The 17,918-nt window shown below is 36.3% G+C and overlaps 1 protein-coding gene across 2 annotated transcripts in view; it reads left to right on the top strand.

Annotated features, from left to right (window-relative positions):
* Nucleotides 1-17,918, top strand: part of LOC131060168 (glycolipid transfer protein 1) — a 60,424-nt gene that overhangs the window by 21,932 nt on the left and 20,574 nt on the right. For both annotated transcript variants that reach the window (XM_057993297.2, XM_057993298.1), the window contains exon 2: nucleotides 9,013-9,068. In XM_057993297.2, coding sequence (XP_057849280.1) covers nucleotides 9,013-9,068 — 56 coding nt within the window. The remainder of the gene's footprint in view (nucleotides 1-9,012; nucleotides 9,069-17,918) is intronic.

The following is a 17,918-nucleotide window of genomic DNA, read 5'->3' as shown; positions in this document are numbered from 1 at the left end:
TCCAATTTCCTCAATTATGATGAAGGCATGTCAGGGTATCGAGAAGGAGGACATGATCACAGCGTATGCCTGAATAGCTTGATCCCATCATTTCATATTTGCAAGGAGTTACCCATAGCTTTTTAACCCTCCTCCCACGCAACATAAATTGGCAGCTGAAGGCAGGATCGTCACAGAAAACACAAATGGAGTTTCGAGCCAAATTCAGAATTGAAGACGGGACCACGAGCAAGGTTCATCCGAGTATAGAGAGGGCCAAAATTTGGCTAAGTATGAGAAAAACTTCACAAGGGGATTTCTTCTCCAAATTCGAGGCACTTGAAAGAATCTCAAGGCATCAAGAAAGAAAAGTTCTCAGACTTGGTGAAAATATGGAAAAGTTAGATAAATTTCCAACTTCTTGAAGGATTTCATCTCCTGAAGGAATTAAAAAAGACAAGCACCCAAGCAAAATCAAATGGCGACAAGAAGGAATCAAATTTCCATACTTAGACGATTTCTTAACACAAATTGGAGAATTCAAGAAAGACATCCAACACGTTGAGGTGGCGCCTCGTCATTTTCCAACCAATCAGATCGCTCCAAGTGAGCATGTCCAGGTTCGATGAACCTGACTTATCCAGAAGCTTCTAGAAGGGCACACTTCACAATGCAACAACCTTCTATTTTCATTGATGGTTCATATTTAGCAAGAAGGACAAGTGTCCCAAATGTAATTGGTCGAGGGTAGTTAGTTTTGGGAAACCCTAATTAGGGTTTATAGCTTTCAATCTGGGCCCTTGAGCACTGTTTGATCTTGGCCGTTCATTTATTCTTGAAAACTATATAAGGCTGCCTCCTCTCATTTGGAGAGTGTGAGGTTTTTGATGTATTGTTGCTTAAGGTCATTTCCAGATAATATATTGCATGTGCGTTGCTTTGTAATCTCTATTATTTGAATGATTTGCATGGTTTCAATTGCCTCAACACTTAGTTAGAATTAATTTATATTTGCTTTCATTGTTGTTAATTTGAATGAAGGATTTGATAAGTGTCAATTGATGGTGTATCTCCGCTCATACTTTTGGTAAATGGATGATTTCCATTCTACCGTGCAATGTTAGTCTGAGCCCATCCCCTGTGCATCCCAACATCTCGATCATAAGCACAACCCATTGAAGATTGCACCGGCCTTGTGTAGTTGTCCCTAGTGTGGCGAAGCAAGGTTTGGTTTCTCAAGAGCACCCAGTTGATACTGTCTCCGAAATTCGTAGGATTAGATTAGCCTTCCTAAACCTTGTCCCTTTTCCCTTTCTTTTGAAAGTCTAAATCCCAGAAAATTCCCCAAAAAAAGAAGAGCCTGAAATTGCTAAATCCATCTAAGTCCAGCAGTTCAAGATACTTGTCAAACGTAAGTCCCCCTTGAAATTTCAGCATACACTACCCAAGAAGCTATTCCACTGAAGTTGCTTGTTTGCACATATAGACCTTGGAATCAGTAGTGATTTTTCAGGAGAGGATAGAATACCTTCAGGTATCCTATCCTAATGTTTGGTAGATGATAAACAGACACCAACAGGACTTTGTTTCTCTTACTATGCACTCTATTTGGTATGCTTGTTTGTGGCAAATGGCTGCAGACATGGGGGCATTGACTTCTACTTCACATTTCTAGTCTTGGTTGCCTTAGAGGCTATTCAAATTTTGCATTCTCAAATTTTGCTTTTGTATACAAGTAATGAATCTATAACAGACATACTCAAATACTGAAAATTTGTGACATAAGGATAATTTGAAAGTAATTGACCAGTTTGAATCTTTATTTATACCATATAATTGAAGTTTGGAGTTTGTTTCTCTTTCTCCGTACTCTATTTGGCATGAAATAACATTTGCAGTTCTTTTCCTGTGTTTTATATGACTTAAGGAGAATTTGAGAGTTGTCTTATAATTGAAGTTTGGACTTTATTTCTCTTTCCATGTACTCTATTTGGAATGAAATAATATTTGTTGTTTTTTCTGAGAGGAATTGGCAACATTGAATCTTTGTTTGTCTTATAATTGAAGTTTGGACTTTATTTCTCTTTCCATGTACTCTATTTGTAATGAAGTAATATTTTTTTATTTTTTTTTTGTGTTTTTATGAGAATTTGAGTGTTTTTAAGTCTGCCATATTTTTCCTGTTTTAAACACCCGTGTAATTGAATTCCATTTATATTTTCAGTTTGCCATGACATTGTGGTAAGTACAATGCTACTATGATTCCAGTCATGCACTATCTTGTAGCAAAAGCAATCCAATATTTGATACATTAGAATCTCTTGAATCTATTTGATACATTATGCAAGTTTTAAATATAGATTTACAATAATAAAATAATAGATAAAGCATATTCTTTATTGTGATAAACAAAAGCATATTTTTTGTTTCAAGATCTTGTACTTTAAAGCACTGTGGGTTGTGAATTTTTCTGAACACTGATATTTAATATGATGATAAAATGTTAAGATCTCAGACCTATGTGATGCATGAAAATTCCTAGGATATTGAACTTTCCAGCACTACAGATTCCCAAGTTCTATGAAATTGTAATTCCAGTAGTGGGGTATAGCCATAAGGAAACTGGGGTCCAGATAAGATTTTCAGAATTCAGATTTATGATTTCATCATGTGCTTTAAAGTTTTTTACATAAGACTTCCATTGAGGAGGCTTATTGATTCTACAAAACCCACATTACCTAGAGGATCTTTGACTTGAGCTTCTGAGGCTTGGGCTAGATCTCAAGAAAAAGAGTATAGAGTGGTAGGTTATCTGTTATAGTCTTTTTGTGTTCTGTCCATATGGGATATTCAATCTTTTTATATGAGGGTTTTTCAAGTTTCATCTATGGTGATTTTCAAAAGGTAATCTCCAGGATTTTTTGTATCATGGGGAAGTCCACTGTAAGGTAGGCATTGTTTGATTAATTTTTTAAGCATTGCAATATCTTGATTTTCTCAATCTAGTATTGTAAAGAAGAATTTGTGAAATCTATATGCCTTTTGGACTTTTAGTTTTACTTGCTTTATAATATAACTAAGTTACTGATCCTGGTATGAAAATTGGTACACGTTTGGGAATGCTGGTATGACATTGTTTCTTTTCCTTGGCTATGGGTATGGGTTTTTTTTTGTGTGTGTATATATATATTAAAATTATAAAAATAGTGATACTCATAATTGCCAATAAACTATATTTAAATACCTCCTAACGTCAATACACAATGAAAATTACAATCAACATTGACTAATCTTCATACTGCTCTCCATCAAGAGTATCAAAGTCAACATTTGGCTCAATTAATTTGAACCACAATCAGTGACAATGCCACTTCCACTAGCTATGTCATATGTAGAAGCTGCCTCAGCTATAGTGATTTCAACAAGTTGTGCAACGATAGTGTCTAAGTTGGCACAATTAGGAGTTAGATCTCATTCTTTGTCACCACCTTGTTTTAATCAAGTTTCTTATGTGACAAGAGATGCAAGTCTATCCTTTGTTTCTTTTGCACCCAATTGGTTGCACTTTACTTAGTGGATAAAGGACTTGTTGTGACGTTTTCACAACATCGCCCTATTGCAAATGGGGACCCCCTTCTTTTTAGGCCCTTTCAGTCTTTTGGATTTGTTTTTTGGGTCTTTTCGCAGCAGTCTCTCCAGTCTCTTTGCTTTGCAGGTGCTTGGGGGGTTGAATTGGTCAAGTCTGCTTTTCGTTTGAGTGATTTTGGTGAAGTCTAGGGCTTGTTTCGTCAATTTTAGGGTTTTTGCCTTTAGTCCTAGATTTTAGGGGTTTCTGCTAGGGTTTTGGAAAAAACTGAACATATCACTAGAATCAGGACCCTTCGAGGAGCCTCCCAGTAAAATTTGAGCAAAAACAAAGCAACTTTCTATTTTTAGAAAGTTCATATTTTTTAGGGATTTTACTGAGCCCCAAAATGTCTTCATTTTACCAAAAATCAAACTTACTATTATTAGTAAGTTTCTATTTATAGTAAGTCATTCTTGTGTCCTGTTTTGGGGTCTAACGCTGATGTTTTGAAAGTTTCTATTTTTGGAAAGTTTATTTTTGACAGGACCATTCAAGTAGGTAATGAAGATCAAGCATTCACGACTACTTCTAAATCCGAAAGGTTTGAAAAGCAGATAGAATCAGTCAAAATTGGCTAAGTATTGGAAGCCCATTCCTGAAGTGGAAAGCTCGAGAAATTTGTCTCTGTCAGGGAAATCACCTCAAATCCATATATGATAGCCTGATCCGGAAGAAGCTCAGAAATTCACCTAAGTTAGGAAGAAGAAAGGAAATCATGAATTCCTCCACACATGGAAAAATCCGCCCTACTCCTTAGGAGGGCGCCAAATTGGAGTGGTCAGGGAAGGATAGAAAAGTTGTGAATTCCTTGGCTTAGGTAGATTTGCGCCCTAGCAACTAAGAGGGCGCCAAAACAAGGGAGACAAGGAAAAGATTGCAAAACAAGTGAATTCCTTCCCAAGTGACAAATACTGCCTAGGAATGATGGAGGGCGCCAAAGTGGAGTGGTCCGGGAAGAATTGAAAGAATCATGAATTCCTCCACCTATGTAAAAATCTGCTCATGAGTGAGTTAAGGCGCCGAAATGAAGAATGCATGGAAAGTGTGAAAGATGATGAATTCCTCCACCCGTGCAAAATTCCGCCCTAGCATTGTGGAAGGCGCCAAATCCAAGGGATGAAGAAAAGTCCAACATATCATGAATCAAAACTCTGCCCTACTCCTCAAGAGGGCGCCAAAATGGAGAAGTCAGGGAGGAATGGAAAAAGTGTGAATTCCTCCTTCATGGTCAAAATCTGCCCCAAGCACTGTGAAGGGGTGCCAAAATGAAGAATACATGGAAAATGTAAAAAAATCATGAATTCCTCCCTCGAGGAATTGCACCCTGGCCAAGGAAGAATGTTGAATGGCCAAAGAAGAATGTTGAAATGGCTAAGTCAAAGAGAATCAAGGAAATGATGAAATTCCAAGACATAGGGAATTCCATGCCTAAGGTGGAAAACTGAAAATTTGTCTAAGGCATGAAAATCCAAGGGTCAAGGAGGAAATTGAAGGTTAGGAATGGATTGAAAAAGCAAAAATTCCCTCTAGAATTTTTTTAAAAAAATCCATTTTTAGAGACCTAATCTTGTTTGAATTTCAAATTTTTTGTAGACTTGGATTCCTAGCAGAATTTTCTATCTCCTGGACCTGGGACCTAAATTTTAGGAAAGTTCCAAAAAAATAGGAGATGTGAAAAGTTGGTCAAAAAGCTCCTTGCGGACATGACGAATTCAAAGAGCACAAAAATTCCTTCCTCAAGGAACAAACTTCCAGAATTTCTTCTCTAGTTCCAAAATGTGCCCAAAGTTGGAAACAAGACATAAAAATCAAGGTTCGGGAAGAAAAATTCAAAAAAATTCCTTACTCAGGGAAGAATTGCGCCCAAGAAGAAGAAATTCCAAGAAAGTGGAAAAATTGACTAAGTGTTTGTAAATTCCTTCCTTCATGACAGAATTCTAGGAAAGTGAAAATTGACTGAGTGTTGGAAATTCCTTCCTTTAGGACAAAATTCTTGGGAAATGTGAAATTTGGCTAAGGCATGAAGGAATTTGTTCCTCAAGGGGTAAAGTAGAATCAAGGTCAAAATGAGGTTAATGAGGAATTTTTCCTCAACATCAAAATTCCTTCACCTTGGAGAAAATGCGCTCCGGGAAAGGAATGGGCGCCAAATGAAGGTAAGGAAGGAATTTTCCTTCCAAGATGAAATTCCTCCATGACATGAAAATTCCGCCCAAGGAAGAAGATGAAAATTCCAAGGCAAGGAAGGGATCGAAGATGAACAAAACAAGAAAATTCCCCTTGGGAATAAATTTGAAAAATCCATTTTTGGGCATCAAATCACATGCAAATTTCAAAATTCTTTCAGATTTGGATTCGTGGGAGAATTTTCTCTCTCCTGGAACTTAGAACCCTATTTTTGGAAGTTCCTAAAAAATAGGAGATGGTGGAAAATCACCAAAAATCTCCTCAAGAGCAAGGAAAGTTCGAGAAACTTCAAGAAAATTCTTCATGGATCAATTTTTTCTCCCGAAGTTTTCTCTCTCCAAGGTTTTCTCGCCAAGTGGTAGCCGAGTCAACGCACGCTGAATTAATGAAGCATCTCTTTGCATGCAACCGTCACATTTATGCCATTATGGCAGATTCCTTCTGCATGCAAGCATCACGTTCAGGAGATGATGGTGCATTTATGGCATCATGGGCGATTTTTGCATGAGGGTACATTCATTGCATAGTGGGCACTTTTGAATGTAATGGTTAATTAATGCTTTATGGGTGCCATTTTTGGCAAGATTGTAATTAATTGTATATGGGATTTATGGGGTATTTAGTGCTGATTCCCACCTTGTTGTATCTTGAGTGGAGAATCTTTTGGGGAAACCCTAATTAGTGTTTGCATGTTATCATAGCTTGAGGCCTATAAAGGGGTGACTTGTATGAAATTGTTGCGATAAGTTTTGAGATAATAACAGTGAAACATTGTTCTCTGATGGTGTCCACTTAAGTTATTTTTCAAAGCTTGCATGGTTTTACCTTCCTCACTTAGATTAGAAGTAGTAAAGTGCTTTGATTTCAATGGAGAATGTAATGGTGTTTGATGAATTTCCATGGTTCATACTTTTTGCATCTTGCTGATTGTAAGTTGCAGTGTAAAGTTAGCTTGAGCCACTAAACTTGTGCTAAGTTCGGTTGTGGACAGTCGTTTGGATTGCGCCGTTTTGGGTATTCAAATGCACTTTCTCGGTTTGAAAATCCTTCAACATCCTCAGAAGATTGCACGGGTTCTTGCGGAGTTATAGTTAAACTTGGCGAAGCAGAGCTTGGTTTATTTGGAATTTGTCCACCAAAGCATTAACTATTGATATCACTACCCTTAGGAATAGATTTAGATCCTTATAAACCCTTTCCCCTTTAAATTCCTGTTCATTCTAGCTGAGTTTGTGCGATGCAAAAGCATCGCAGAATTGCCATATCTGATGATGGAGTTCCAGCCACAACAAAGAAGTGAAAGAACGATCCAAACGTAAGGCCCCTTGGATTACCGACAATCACATCGGCCAACTGAGTCACGTCCGTTGCATAAAGGAACCTTGGAGTCGATTGTTTGAACTTTTTGCAATCTTAGCATGCAATTGTATTTTGATCAAGAGAGAGTGAAGTGACCATTAGGCAACTTTATTCTGTGTTAGGCGCTGTCATAAAAAACACGTCAACAGGACTATGTGCTCCAATTTGTCTTAGTTGACGAAGAACTCACAACCTATAGAAAGTGTTTAATATTGGGCAAAATAGGCTATATTTCATGGAGTCTTAGGATGAGAGGATGTGGGGATGGGTCTTTAGGATGGGGGGACCAAGGGCCTAAATTTGGGGATGGCAACTAGTGGGGGTCTTGGAGTGAAGCCCTAAGTGGGGTCAAGGGGTACCCCTTTAAGGGGTTTAGGAGTGGACCACCCAGTGGGGTTGAGGGGCAGTGCCTCTTGTGGGTAGAACCCCTGCCACCAGGCCTAAATTAAGGCTTTTGAAATCACACAAACCTTCATGGCAATGGCCATTTTCACAATTTTATCACTTGGGTAAAATTAGGTATTTTGTCACTTTTTTGTGGGTAGAGCCCCTGCCACTAGGCCTAAATTAAGGCCTTTGAAACCACACAAACCTTCATGGCAATGGCCATTTTCACAATTTTATCACTCAGGGTGAAATTAGGTATTTGGTCTCGTTTTTGTTTATAAAAATGTTTTAAAAAATTATATTTATTTGGCTATTTCTTTTGGGTGGTGTATGGGTCTGCTTTGGTTTGCTTAGGGTCTGCCCTAGGGTTCCTTGTGGGTCCGTTTGTGGGGCAGACCCTTGCTTAAACTAGACCTATGTAGGTGTGAGGGGTGGGGGGAGGGGGTTGTTGAACCTTGCAAGATAGCAATATAACTTGCAAATTTTTGTGTTAATCCCTTAAAATACATAGCTAATTCCTGCATAATTTCCAATGAAATATAAAATCTTTCTTAATGAGTTTTGTGATGGATATTGCTTGTATTAATAGCACAATTGCATGGATACTGATACAGCATCGGATATGGATACGGCCATTTTTTAAGACCCCCAATATGGATGCAGCTGGATACAACATTCATAAAAAACACATACACATATTTAACACAATTTTGTAAGTTATTAGAGGAGATTTTCATTACTTCAAAAGCAATATAGACACATAAGTGCTACATAAATAATTATAAGTTGATTTAACAATTTATAATATGCAAAAATAACAGAGTTGCATTGGAAGATAACCCAAAATATGGGTCGCTTGAATAGAAAAACATTTCATTTGTTTTTCTCATTTGGTGTAGGTTTTGTTTATACCAATTTTTTTTTTTCAAAAAATTGCATGAATCAAAAAATCAAATCACATAGTATCCGACACAATTGGAAAATCAAGGTTTTTTGGGCACACATGGGTACAGTATTCAATGCGCATCCGGGCCGTATCGGATACATATCTGTTTCGGATACGGGGATATGCGCGCCCAGAGAGGAATAAAGGGGTATCTGGCTATTCTGATTAATAGTTAATAGCAGATCTCAACTTTTAAATAACTATATACTCTCTATGTCAGTGTACAGTGGGAGGTTTCCTTCGAGGATTCTTTTTTTACATAATATTTTAATTTTACTTTTAGTTTGCTAGAAATAAATTTCATTGAAGACTGATTATTAATGCTGTTTCTGGCTATTCTGATTAATAGTTAATAGCAGATCTCAACTTTTAAATAACTATATACTCTCTATGTCAGTGTACAGTGGGAGGTTTCCTTCGAGGATTCTTTTTTTACATAATATTTTAATTTTACTTTTAGTTTGCTAGAAATAAATTTCATTGAAGACTGATTATTAATGCTGTTTATGCTTTGGCTTTTTTGCAGACAAGTTTGGTGCAGCCATGGCACTTGTAAAATCTGATGTTGGTGGGAATATATCAGTAAGTTTTGAATAATTTTAATATTTCTTTCAAGGGAGAGATGATCTAGCAACATAAATTAGAAAGTGGAAAGATAAGTTATAGTAAATATCTCAGTGGGACCTGAAAATATGTTCAGTTACAATAGTAAGGGAATAGGTGGAAAAGAGACCTAGCTGTTTCGTTCTTGCTTTCATCTCAAATTGATTAATTGTTTGGATGTGAGGATTCTATTTTCAGGATTTCTACTGATATTTATGTAATGGTTATCATGTTTGATATCAATTGTTTGTTTCATGTCTTATCTCCTGATATTACGTTTCTTTTCCAGCAGTGAATACTGTCTAGTCTAGTTGTGGATGTGGATCTTTGCTTTCCAATATATTTTCTCTCAATAAATTTTCAAGGGAATATTCCTATAAAACATCACACTACAAGTATTGCATAGCTGAGCTTTTATCTAATGCAGCTAGGCAATGAGATTTTCATTATGAAACAATGCTGTTTAATTGATATGTCTTGAAGTCTGGGTCATGGATGCTTGAATATTTGCCTTCATGATTGGTCCTAAACAATAGACCACTAATTGGATGTTTAAAAGTGGGCAGCTCTCCTCTTTTTAGCATATAACCATAGATTGCATACGATCATAACATTCTATCGAGAAAGAAACAAAGAGAGATTATATCAATGTCCAAGAAAAGAAAAAAGGAGGTCAATAGGACTTGAAAGCACATCTAGTTACTATAAAAAGTGTTAGGATAAATAGAAGCTCTAGGATTTGCAAAACACATCCCAATAACACTGGCAAATGCAAAGCAGTTAGATATGAGCAATTATCCAAATATAAGTAGAAATAGGTGTGTGAAGAGAAGATCTCTCAAATGGACAAGGAGCTAATGGATGCCAAAGCTGGATACTATTAAAGTAATATTTAGTTATTTAATGGTCATTTAGGAATATTTAGATGTAATGTCCCCTACTAGAATTTGGTCTATTTTAATCATAATTAATCTATTTCAAAGTACTAATGACTTAAACTAACTTGATTAAGAGTCAAGTCTATCTTAACATGAAACAAATCTGTGATATTCTATCTTTCTTTAGTCTATCAAATACTTGCTAATTTACCGTACTAGATAATTAATCTAATTCTGATTCGTTTATAAATCATTTACATATTTATTAATTAATAATTACTAATTATATGAACTATTATGTATTACTGCAAAGCAGTTCCTAAAAGAGATTATATTAATTATAATTATTATATTAATATCTATTATTATATCAGTATCCCTTTTATTATTCCTTATTCTGATTTGAGTATATATATACGTAAATAAATAGATGAATTAAATAATATCACCAATAATTTATGTATTTGCCAATTTCCTATTCTATAAATTTTTAATACTACCACTGCATAAAGATATTAGTTATTAATATATATTGTGGTTGGTAAAGGCAGACAGCTCTGATGCATGTCAGATCTGGTCTGCCACTGTTATGGAATTTTGATATTACTATAATAAATATTGCACCCTATATGAATATTATCCTTAAATTCTGCATAAAAACGTTATCGAGCTTCATATAGCAAGCATACTTATTAAATACATCCCCATGCATACCATCAAGAACAAGGATGTTACCACCTGCAACTTAATAACAGTTCTGATCTGAGCTGTACGATTTGCAGACTATTAACCTATCTTATCTCCCCTTGATTCAATAACGATGTGGAGAGGAGGATCATCAATAAGAAGTAATTGATGATCCTCCTCTCCACATCCACTACGTAAACCTCTATATATATCCTCATCAAAAGGTGTGGTGATCTTTGAAAGTCGTCCCTTTCCATAGGAGATATGTCTTTAAGTGAGGTGCCCTTTTGCCATAATAATGATTATCTTAACTTGATTACCGTCTTAAATCACTGCATAATAATCTGTTCTTTAATTGCTTCCTTCCCAAATTTAATCGATGCTTCCTCTAATAATAATCGCTGACTAAAAGGCTTTAATAATCACTGTCACCTCTTCATTCACTCTTGGAATGTACCTTGTTTATTTATTACTGTTTTTTATCCACTTTTATATCAGTCGCTTAGTCTTATTGTGCGTCGATATTTGTTTGATTAATTGGATTCCCATGCCTAAATGATTCTTGGCCAGCAATATATTACTTTCCGGTAATATCGGTAATGGCTAATTGTTGATGGATGTTATAGCGGTGCTGTACGTAGGAGTTCCTCAAACCGATGCCTTTATATACCTTAGAATATAAAACGGGTTCGTTGTATTAGAAATATGGTCGCTGTCTTCCTTGATTAATAACAATGTCATCACTTTCTCCGAATGCATATGCTTTAGTCAATCTGTTTACTAATCACCAATCTGTGTATCATATCGTACTTGATATTTTCAAAGGCAAATTGATATGTATTATAATATATTCGGCTTCTTCCATCTGACCAAGGCAAATGGACCATTATGTTGTAATTCATACTTACTATCTGTTCAATGCTTGATAATCGATTTTAGTCCAATCATTATTGATTACTCATGACTTCCAGTAAAATTGAGGTTGAACACCATGTACTTCATCGGGTGCATATGACTGAGCTGTTTGTATCATCTATCTATTGTGCTATGATCATCTTCTAAAGAATCAATAATCCTTGCTTAAGGGAAAATTGCCTTATTCATAAGACTTTTGTAATAGCCTATCCATCTAGTGTATCATTTTTAAAGATAATACAAGGGGCTTTCTTAATAATACAATACTGGACAAAGTCTTGTGTGGGGACATCACATTAGATATATTAGATAGTTTCTATTTCTATCGATTGTTTTGTTTAGAAACATTGAATGTAATTGTCTTTATATGTAATCTGCGTTTCATTAATTTAGTATCCAATTATCATTCATGGTATAGGAGCAGGACTAAATTTTTGATAAAAATTTGTTTGCAATTCTAAAAAATGAATCTCAGAGAAATTTTTTAGTGGTTTGAAATTGTGAAAGTTTTTTCTTGCTGAAAAAAAATCGAGGGTTTCTTTTGTTTAAAAATCGGGGCACGTTTTCTACAACCTACGCGCAAGGGTTCTTGTTTGTTTTGTGGCTGTTTGTCTGCTATTTCACGTGACTTTTGGTGAACAAATTACGTGTTTTTCCAACGCGTTTTCTTATTTGAGCTCGTCTATACTGATGATGGACTACACGATTCTCCATGTGTGCTACATGTTTCATTTTTTTCCTTCCAAATAGCGTTTTCTTCCACGACGGAATTGTTTGTTTCACACAACCTGCGTGTTTTGGCCAAGTGTGAAGTTTTTAATGCGACGTGAATTCATACATGTGATTGGTTCTTTTAGCTCCTTTTTTTCTGCAACAAATATTTCTGCGACAGTGCTTTTTCAATGGTTGTTTTCACTTTTTTTTGGGCCCGTGCGAGGATTTTTTTGCATTTTCTCTTCGCGATTTGGGTGTGATTATTTTATGCAACCTAGGGTTTTGTAGTCTCTCGGTGCTTGTTTTCTACCACTAAAACCTGCGGCTAGGGTTTTTCTTTTGGAGCACAATGCAACTACGACATGAATATCCTTTGCTAACCTGCGATCAAGGTTTCCTACACCTTAGGGTTCTACAACAATATTTTTTTCTACCACGAACTAGAGTTTTATTTTTTGACTGATTTTTAATATAAAAATCAGGGTTTCTTTTTTTCCAATCTAGCTTATTTGGGATATATGCATTGAAAATTGTGCCCTCTGTTGTTTTCTATTTGTGTTTGATAGTGTTTTTAGTGCCTTGGGATTTGTGATAGCTATTTCTTTGACTTGATTTTAAATCAGAATCTTTTGCCTCGTTTTTGGTGCCTTGACAAGGTTGACTTGCTGTGACCTCGATATTTGTGATGGCGTTTTTGACCAACATTATGTTGGAAAGCAGTCAAAAGTTCAATGGCTGCAATTACAACACTTGGAAACAGCGCATGCTCACCATCTTCAAATAACAGTGTCTCGATCAAATCATTTTGGTAACTCAGTCTTGACCCATGTTGGCGAGAAAAGACCAAGACAAGTACAATGAACGAAATCATGAAGCAGTGATGCTCATCAAATTATTGGCCACTGATGATCAGCTGCCTCAAGTGCTGTTTGGCAAGTTAGCCTCAGAGATTTGGACTCATTTGAAGGATCTCCATGAGACTTCAAATAAAAGTCGAGCGTTCTTCCTGAAGAACATGGTGTTTTCAATCACGATGGATGAGAAAATGTCCTCGCAGGAGCATCTGAGGAAGAATAAGGGATATTCACAACTAGTTGTCATTACAATGAAGAGTCTACCATGATCCTATGAGTAGTTTATTGAGACGCTCAATATCACTTCCACTAGTGTTGATCTGAAGTTTCCTGATCTCTGCAACAAGATTTTATAGCGGGATCGGTGGAAACGACAGTTTGGAAGCAGCACTAGGACATCCTCCACTGAATAGGCATTCATTGCCAAAGCCTCAAACAAGAGCAAAGGCAAGTCCTTTCGGCAAAAAGGACTAGGCAAACCTTAGAAGAACCCCAAGAAGAATATTCAATGCAACTATTGTCACAAGTATGGTCATATGAAGAAAGATTGCAAGAAACGATTGGCACCTGAGCAATCAAAACAGGGAGGGTCTCAGCAAAAGGCCCATGCTGCAGAGCATAATGAGCAGGAGTCTTCTTTTTATGCTTTTATGGCCAAAACACCAGCGATCTATGTTAAATTATCTGCCTAGTACACTGATTTTGGAGCTTCTAGACATTTCACTCATTGACAAGATTGGTTCACAAAATATGATTGGCACTTGAGCAATCAAAATAAGGAGGGTCTCAACAAAAGGCCCATGTTGTAGAGCATATTGAGCAGGAGTCTGCCTTTTATGCTTTTATGGCCAAAAGACTAGCAGACCATGTTAAATCATTTGCCTAGTACACCAATTTTGGAGCTTCTAGGTATTTCACTCATCGACGAGACTGGTTCACAGAACACACATCATTCAGAGATTTTGTTATCTTTGGAGGCGGCAAAGAGTATACTGTTGATCTAGAGGGAGATATTTGATATTTCTCAATGTTTACTATGTTCCATGCATGGAACTAAACCTTCTCTCTGTCAGTCAGATTATGCACCATTCTCCGAAGCTAGATGTCATCTTCAGTGCACACAAGTGCAACATTGTTGACAAGGAGGATCGCACCACTGTTGCTGTTGGACTTGAGGATCATGGTCTTTACAGACTTGTTGACATTGGTGATTCTCAAGAGCATGCGATGGCAGCAAAGAGTTCATCCATCAACATACTTTGGCATCAATGGTATGGGCACCTGAATGTTCACTATCTCTCTTAGTTGGCTCAAGAGGGTTTGGTTGTTGGTTTACCTGAGATTTAGTCATAGAGTCATGGTATTAGGGAGCTTGCTAGGCCAGTAAGCAGCATCAAACTCCTTTCTCAGATGGTGACGCTTGGAGAGCCTCCAAGGTCTTGCAGCTAGTCCATGCAGATGTCTATGGACCGCTGAACACTGCATCAATCACTGGCACCAGGTATTTTTTATTATTTGTCGATGACTTTAGTAGAAAAATGTGGGTGTTTTTTCTTAAAAACAAGTCAAATGTGTTTCCTGAATTTCAGAAGTTTAAGGCCATAGTTGAAAAAGAGTCACGGTGTCTTATCAAAACTCTTAGGTTAGATAATAGGGGGGGGGGGGGAGGAATCTTGTTCCAATGATTTCTCCAACTTTTGTGCACACCATGGCATTAAGTGCTAGCTTACCACACCTTACACCCCTTAGCAGAACAATGTTGTTGAGTAAAGAAACCGCACTATCACCAAAATGGCCTATTCTATGTTGGAGCATAGAAATGTTCCAAAGAAATTTTGGGCTAAAGCAGTCTACACTGCAATTTACAATTTCAGATACCGACACTGGAAGTTGATTTATAATCGAAATAAGCTGGAGATTAAGATTGGAAGTCAGCATTGTCATACATTTGCAACAAAACTTTGAGTCAAACTAATGACTCACTATCCACCACCATGATGAGACCAACACATAATTTGATAATGTCTGAAGGCTAAAGGGACCAATTTCTTGGCCTTGATGTAAAATTATATGATGCACTTGGCTAGGGTTGAGGGTATCCTTTTTCTGTTTTCTCCCTGATTCTGTTTTCTGTTTTCTCCCTGTCTCAACTTGAATGGAATATAGGTTTTTAATACTCACCAAATACTTGTAAGTGTTTTTGTAAACCAATCTACTCGTGACTTAGAACAGATTAGTTTAAGTTTGTGGTCCAAGCTCGTTGTGAGTATTGATGAGTACTTAGCAAATTTGCCAGACATGGGAAAAAACCTTGCATAGTTTGACATGCAGAAAAACAGAGAAAATTGTGGGTAAAACACTGTAATTAGCAAGCTTTTGGTCTTTTTAAGCATATTTAATCATGCCATTTCTTCACAACATTTGTGAGTTAGCCCTAGTGAATTTGAATGGTTTGGAGCAAATTTGTGCAATTTTAGGATTCTAGGTCAGTATTGTTTTCTTTCCTCTTTTCCAAGCATTGCAAGAATAATAATTCATTCCAAAATTTTAGATTTAGGTTTTTAAACATGCTTTGAAAGCATTGAATTCAATTTTCATAAATTTTATTGTTGATTTAAGCTTTTGTTTATTGATGGACTTTTTGTTTTTTGTACAATTTAGGGTTTAGGAATGGCTATCATACTTTAACTTATTTAATGCTATTGCTATTCAATTTCATTTGAAATACGTTTTATGTTAAATTCATTTTACATTTGGGTTCAAATCGCTATTGTTACTGAATTTGTGGGTTTGGGTTTGGGTTTGGGTTCGGGTTTGGCCTTGGGTTCAAACTTGGCGCCTAAGCCAAACCCTGGGCATTTCTGCCGTCGTGGGCGTCTGGAAAAGGGCCCCATAAGTTTTAAAACACCATTGAAAAATTAAAAATGCCCCACCAACCCTAATTTTGCCCTACCTTTCCTTTTTGTCATTTCACCTCATTTTTTCAACACAACTTGCATTCTCATTATTTTTTTCTCCTAACTGGTTTTGAAGGTTGCTGATTTAGATCCTACAGTTGCACAACTTTCCTAAGTATCCATAGATGAGGCAACTCTTGCACTTGACATAGACGTACCTAGTGGGAGTGGCAATCTAATTGATTGTGGTGCAAATGAAGTTGAACCGAATGTTGACCTTGATGCTTTTGATGAAGATGGATATGGATATTAAAGATGGATTGTGATTTTAATTTTCATTGTGTAATGGCATTTGGACACTCGAGTCTTTATCATTTTTGCAAATTATGAATATGATATAATGAGGTATTTAAATTTTTATTTATTGGCAATTATGGATTTACGAGTATCACTCTTCTTATAGTTATATAGTTATATTTTATAATTTTGATGGTTGAACAGATGTGTGTGTGTGTGCGCGCGTGTGTGCGTGCGTGTGTATAATGTCTCCTTTTGTGAAATGCCCTAGTTTACCCCAGATTTCGATTCTTAACTACTAAGGGTGGGTTAAAGAGGGAATACTTTTACTTCTTAAAATAGGAAACCCTGCAAACAAGTTAGAAATTTAACGTATAAGTGACTAATAATTACAACATACTAACTATGATAATAAAATACAAAATGACTGATTATGACTCAAGAAATATAGAAAGAATATGAAGTAAAAGAAAGATTAGTTATTAATGAAGCTAAAAACAGTTTATAATTAGAAATAACTGCAAAAGTAAAGCTCAGAATTATAGATTATAACTAAAGGAAATCTCATCATATAAGATAGAGTAGGTGACTTGTCAGGGTGTCTTAACAACCGTTCTCCCTGAATAAGCTACACTTGATAGGGTGTCCCATCCACTGTTCTCCCTTAATCAAGCCACATTGATAGGTTGCCTTATCAGCCGTTCTCCCTATTGTAAGTCTTATCAACAGGGTGCCATGTTGCTCTTCAATGATCGCTCTCCATTAGAGAGATCACTGATAGGAGTATTGGACCTTTCTTCATTCACATGGTATACCCTAGGAGAGGTACAGGTTATTTACTAGCATCTCTAGGATTATTATCTACAAAAGCTTTTATATGTGATGCATGTTGTTTTATGGTGATATATTTAGGAAAATGCATTATCTCTCTCTCTCTCTCTCTCTCTCTCTCTCTCTCTCTCTCTCTATCTATCTATCTATATATATATATATATATTCCTGAGTTTGTAACTTGTATTGGCTTGAGTGCTGGTTAATATGTAAGTTCTGGATCTGCACTCTTATTAATTCAAATGCTCAGTGATTCTACTTCTTTTATTGATCCTTCTCGGATGCCCATTTCAAATGGATTCTTCACCCTTTTATATCTTCCAATATGAGGGAGAAGTCATGCCTCTTCATTTTATATATATAACACAGCAGTTACATAACTAGCAGATATTATGGGATGAATATAATGCATTATCATATGATTTAGATAACTCATTATATGTCTTCATTTGATAAGAAGTATGAATGTTTGCAGAGATTCTATTGCTTCTAACGTATGATTAATAATAGGAATGTATGATTAATGTGGATAAGATTCCTTTAAGCTTATAGCCAATCCACTATCCCATTATGGAGGAAAGGCAGGACTTATGAGGATGGCAAGTAGCAAAAAGGTCCATTCAGGTAGTGGTAACCCCGAGTGGGGCTGGGAGGCCGAATGATGATTTGTTGTGAAGGAAAGAGTTCACGAGTGTCTAAAGAGTATATGTAAGGAGGTAGGTTATCAATAGAGATGTTGATAGATAGAAGGACCAA

This window comes from Cryptomeria japonica, chromosome 7 (assembly GCF_030272615.1).
Source record: "Cryptomeria japonica chromosome 7, Sugi_1.0, whole genome shotgun sequence".
In the NCBI taxonomy this organism is placed as follows: domain Eukaryota; kingdom Viridiplantae; phylum Streptophyta; class Pinopsida; order Cupressales; family Cupressaceae; genus Cryptomeria; species Cryptomeria japonica.
Note: the sequence above shows the minus strand (reverse complement) of the source record. Positions and strands in the feature narration are given on the sequence as shown.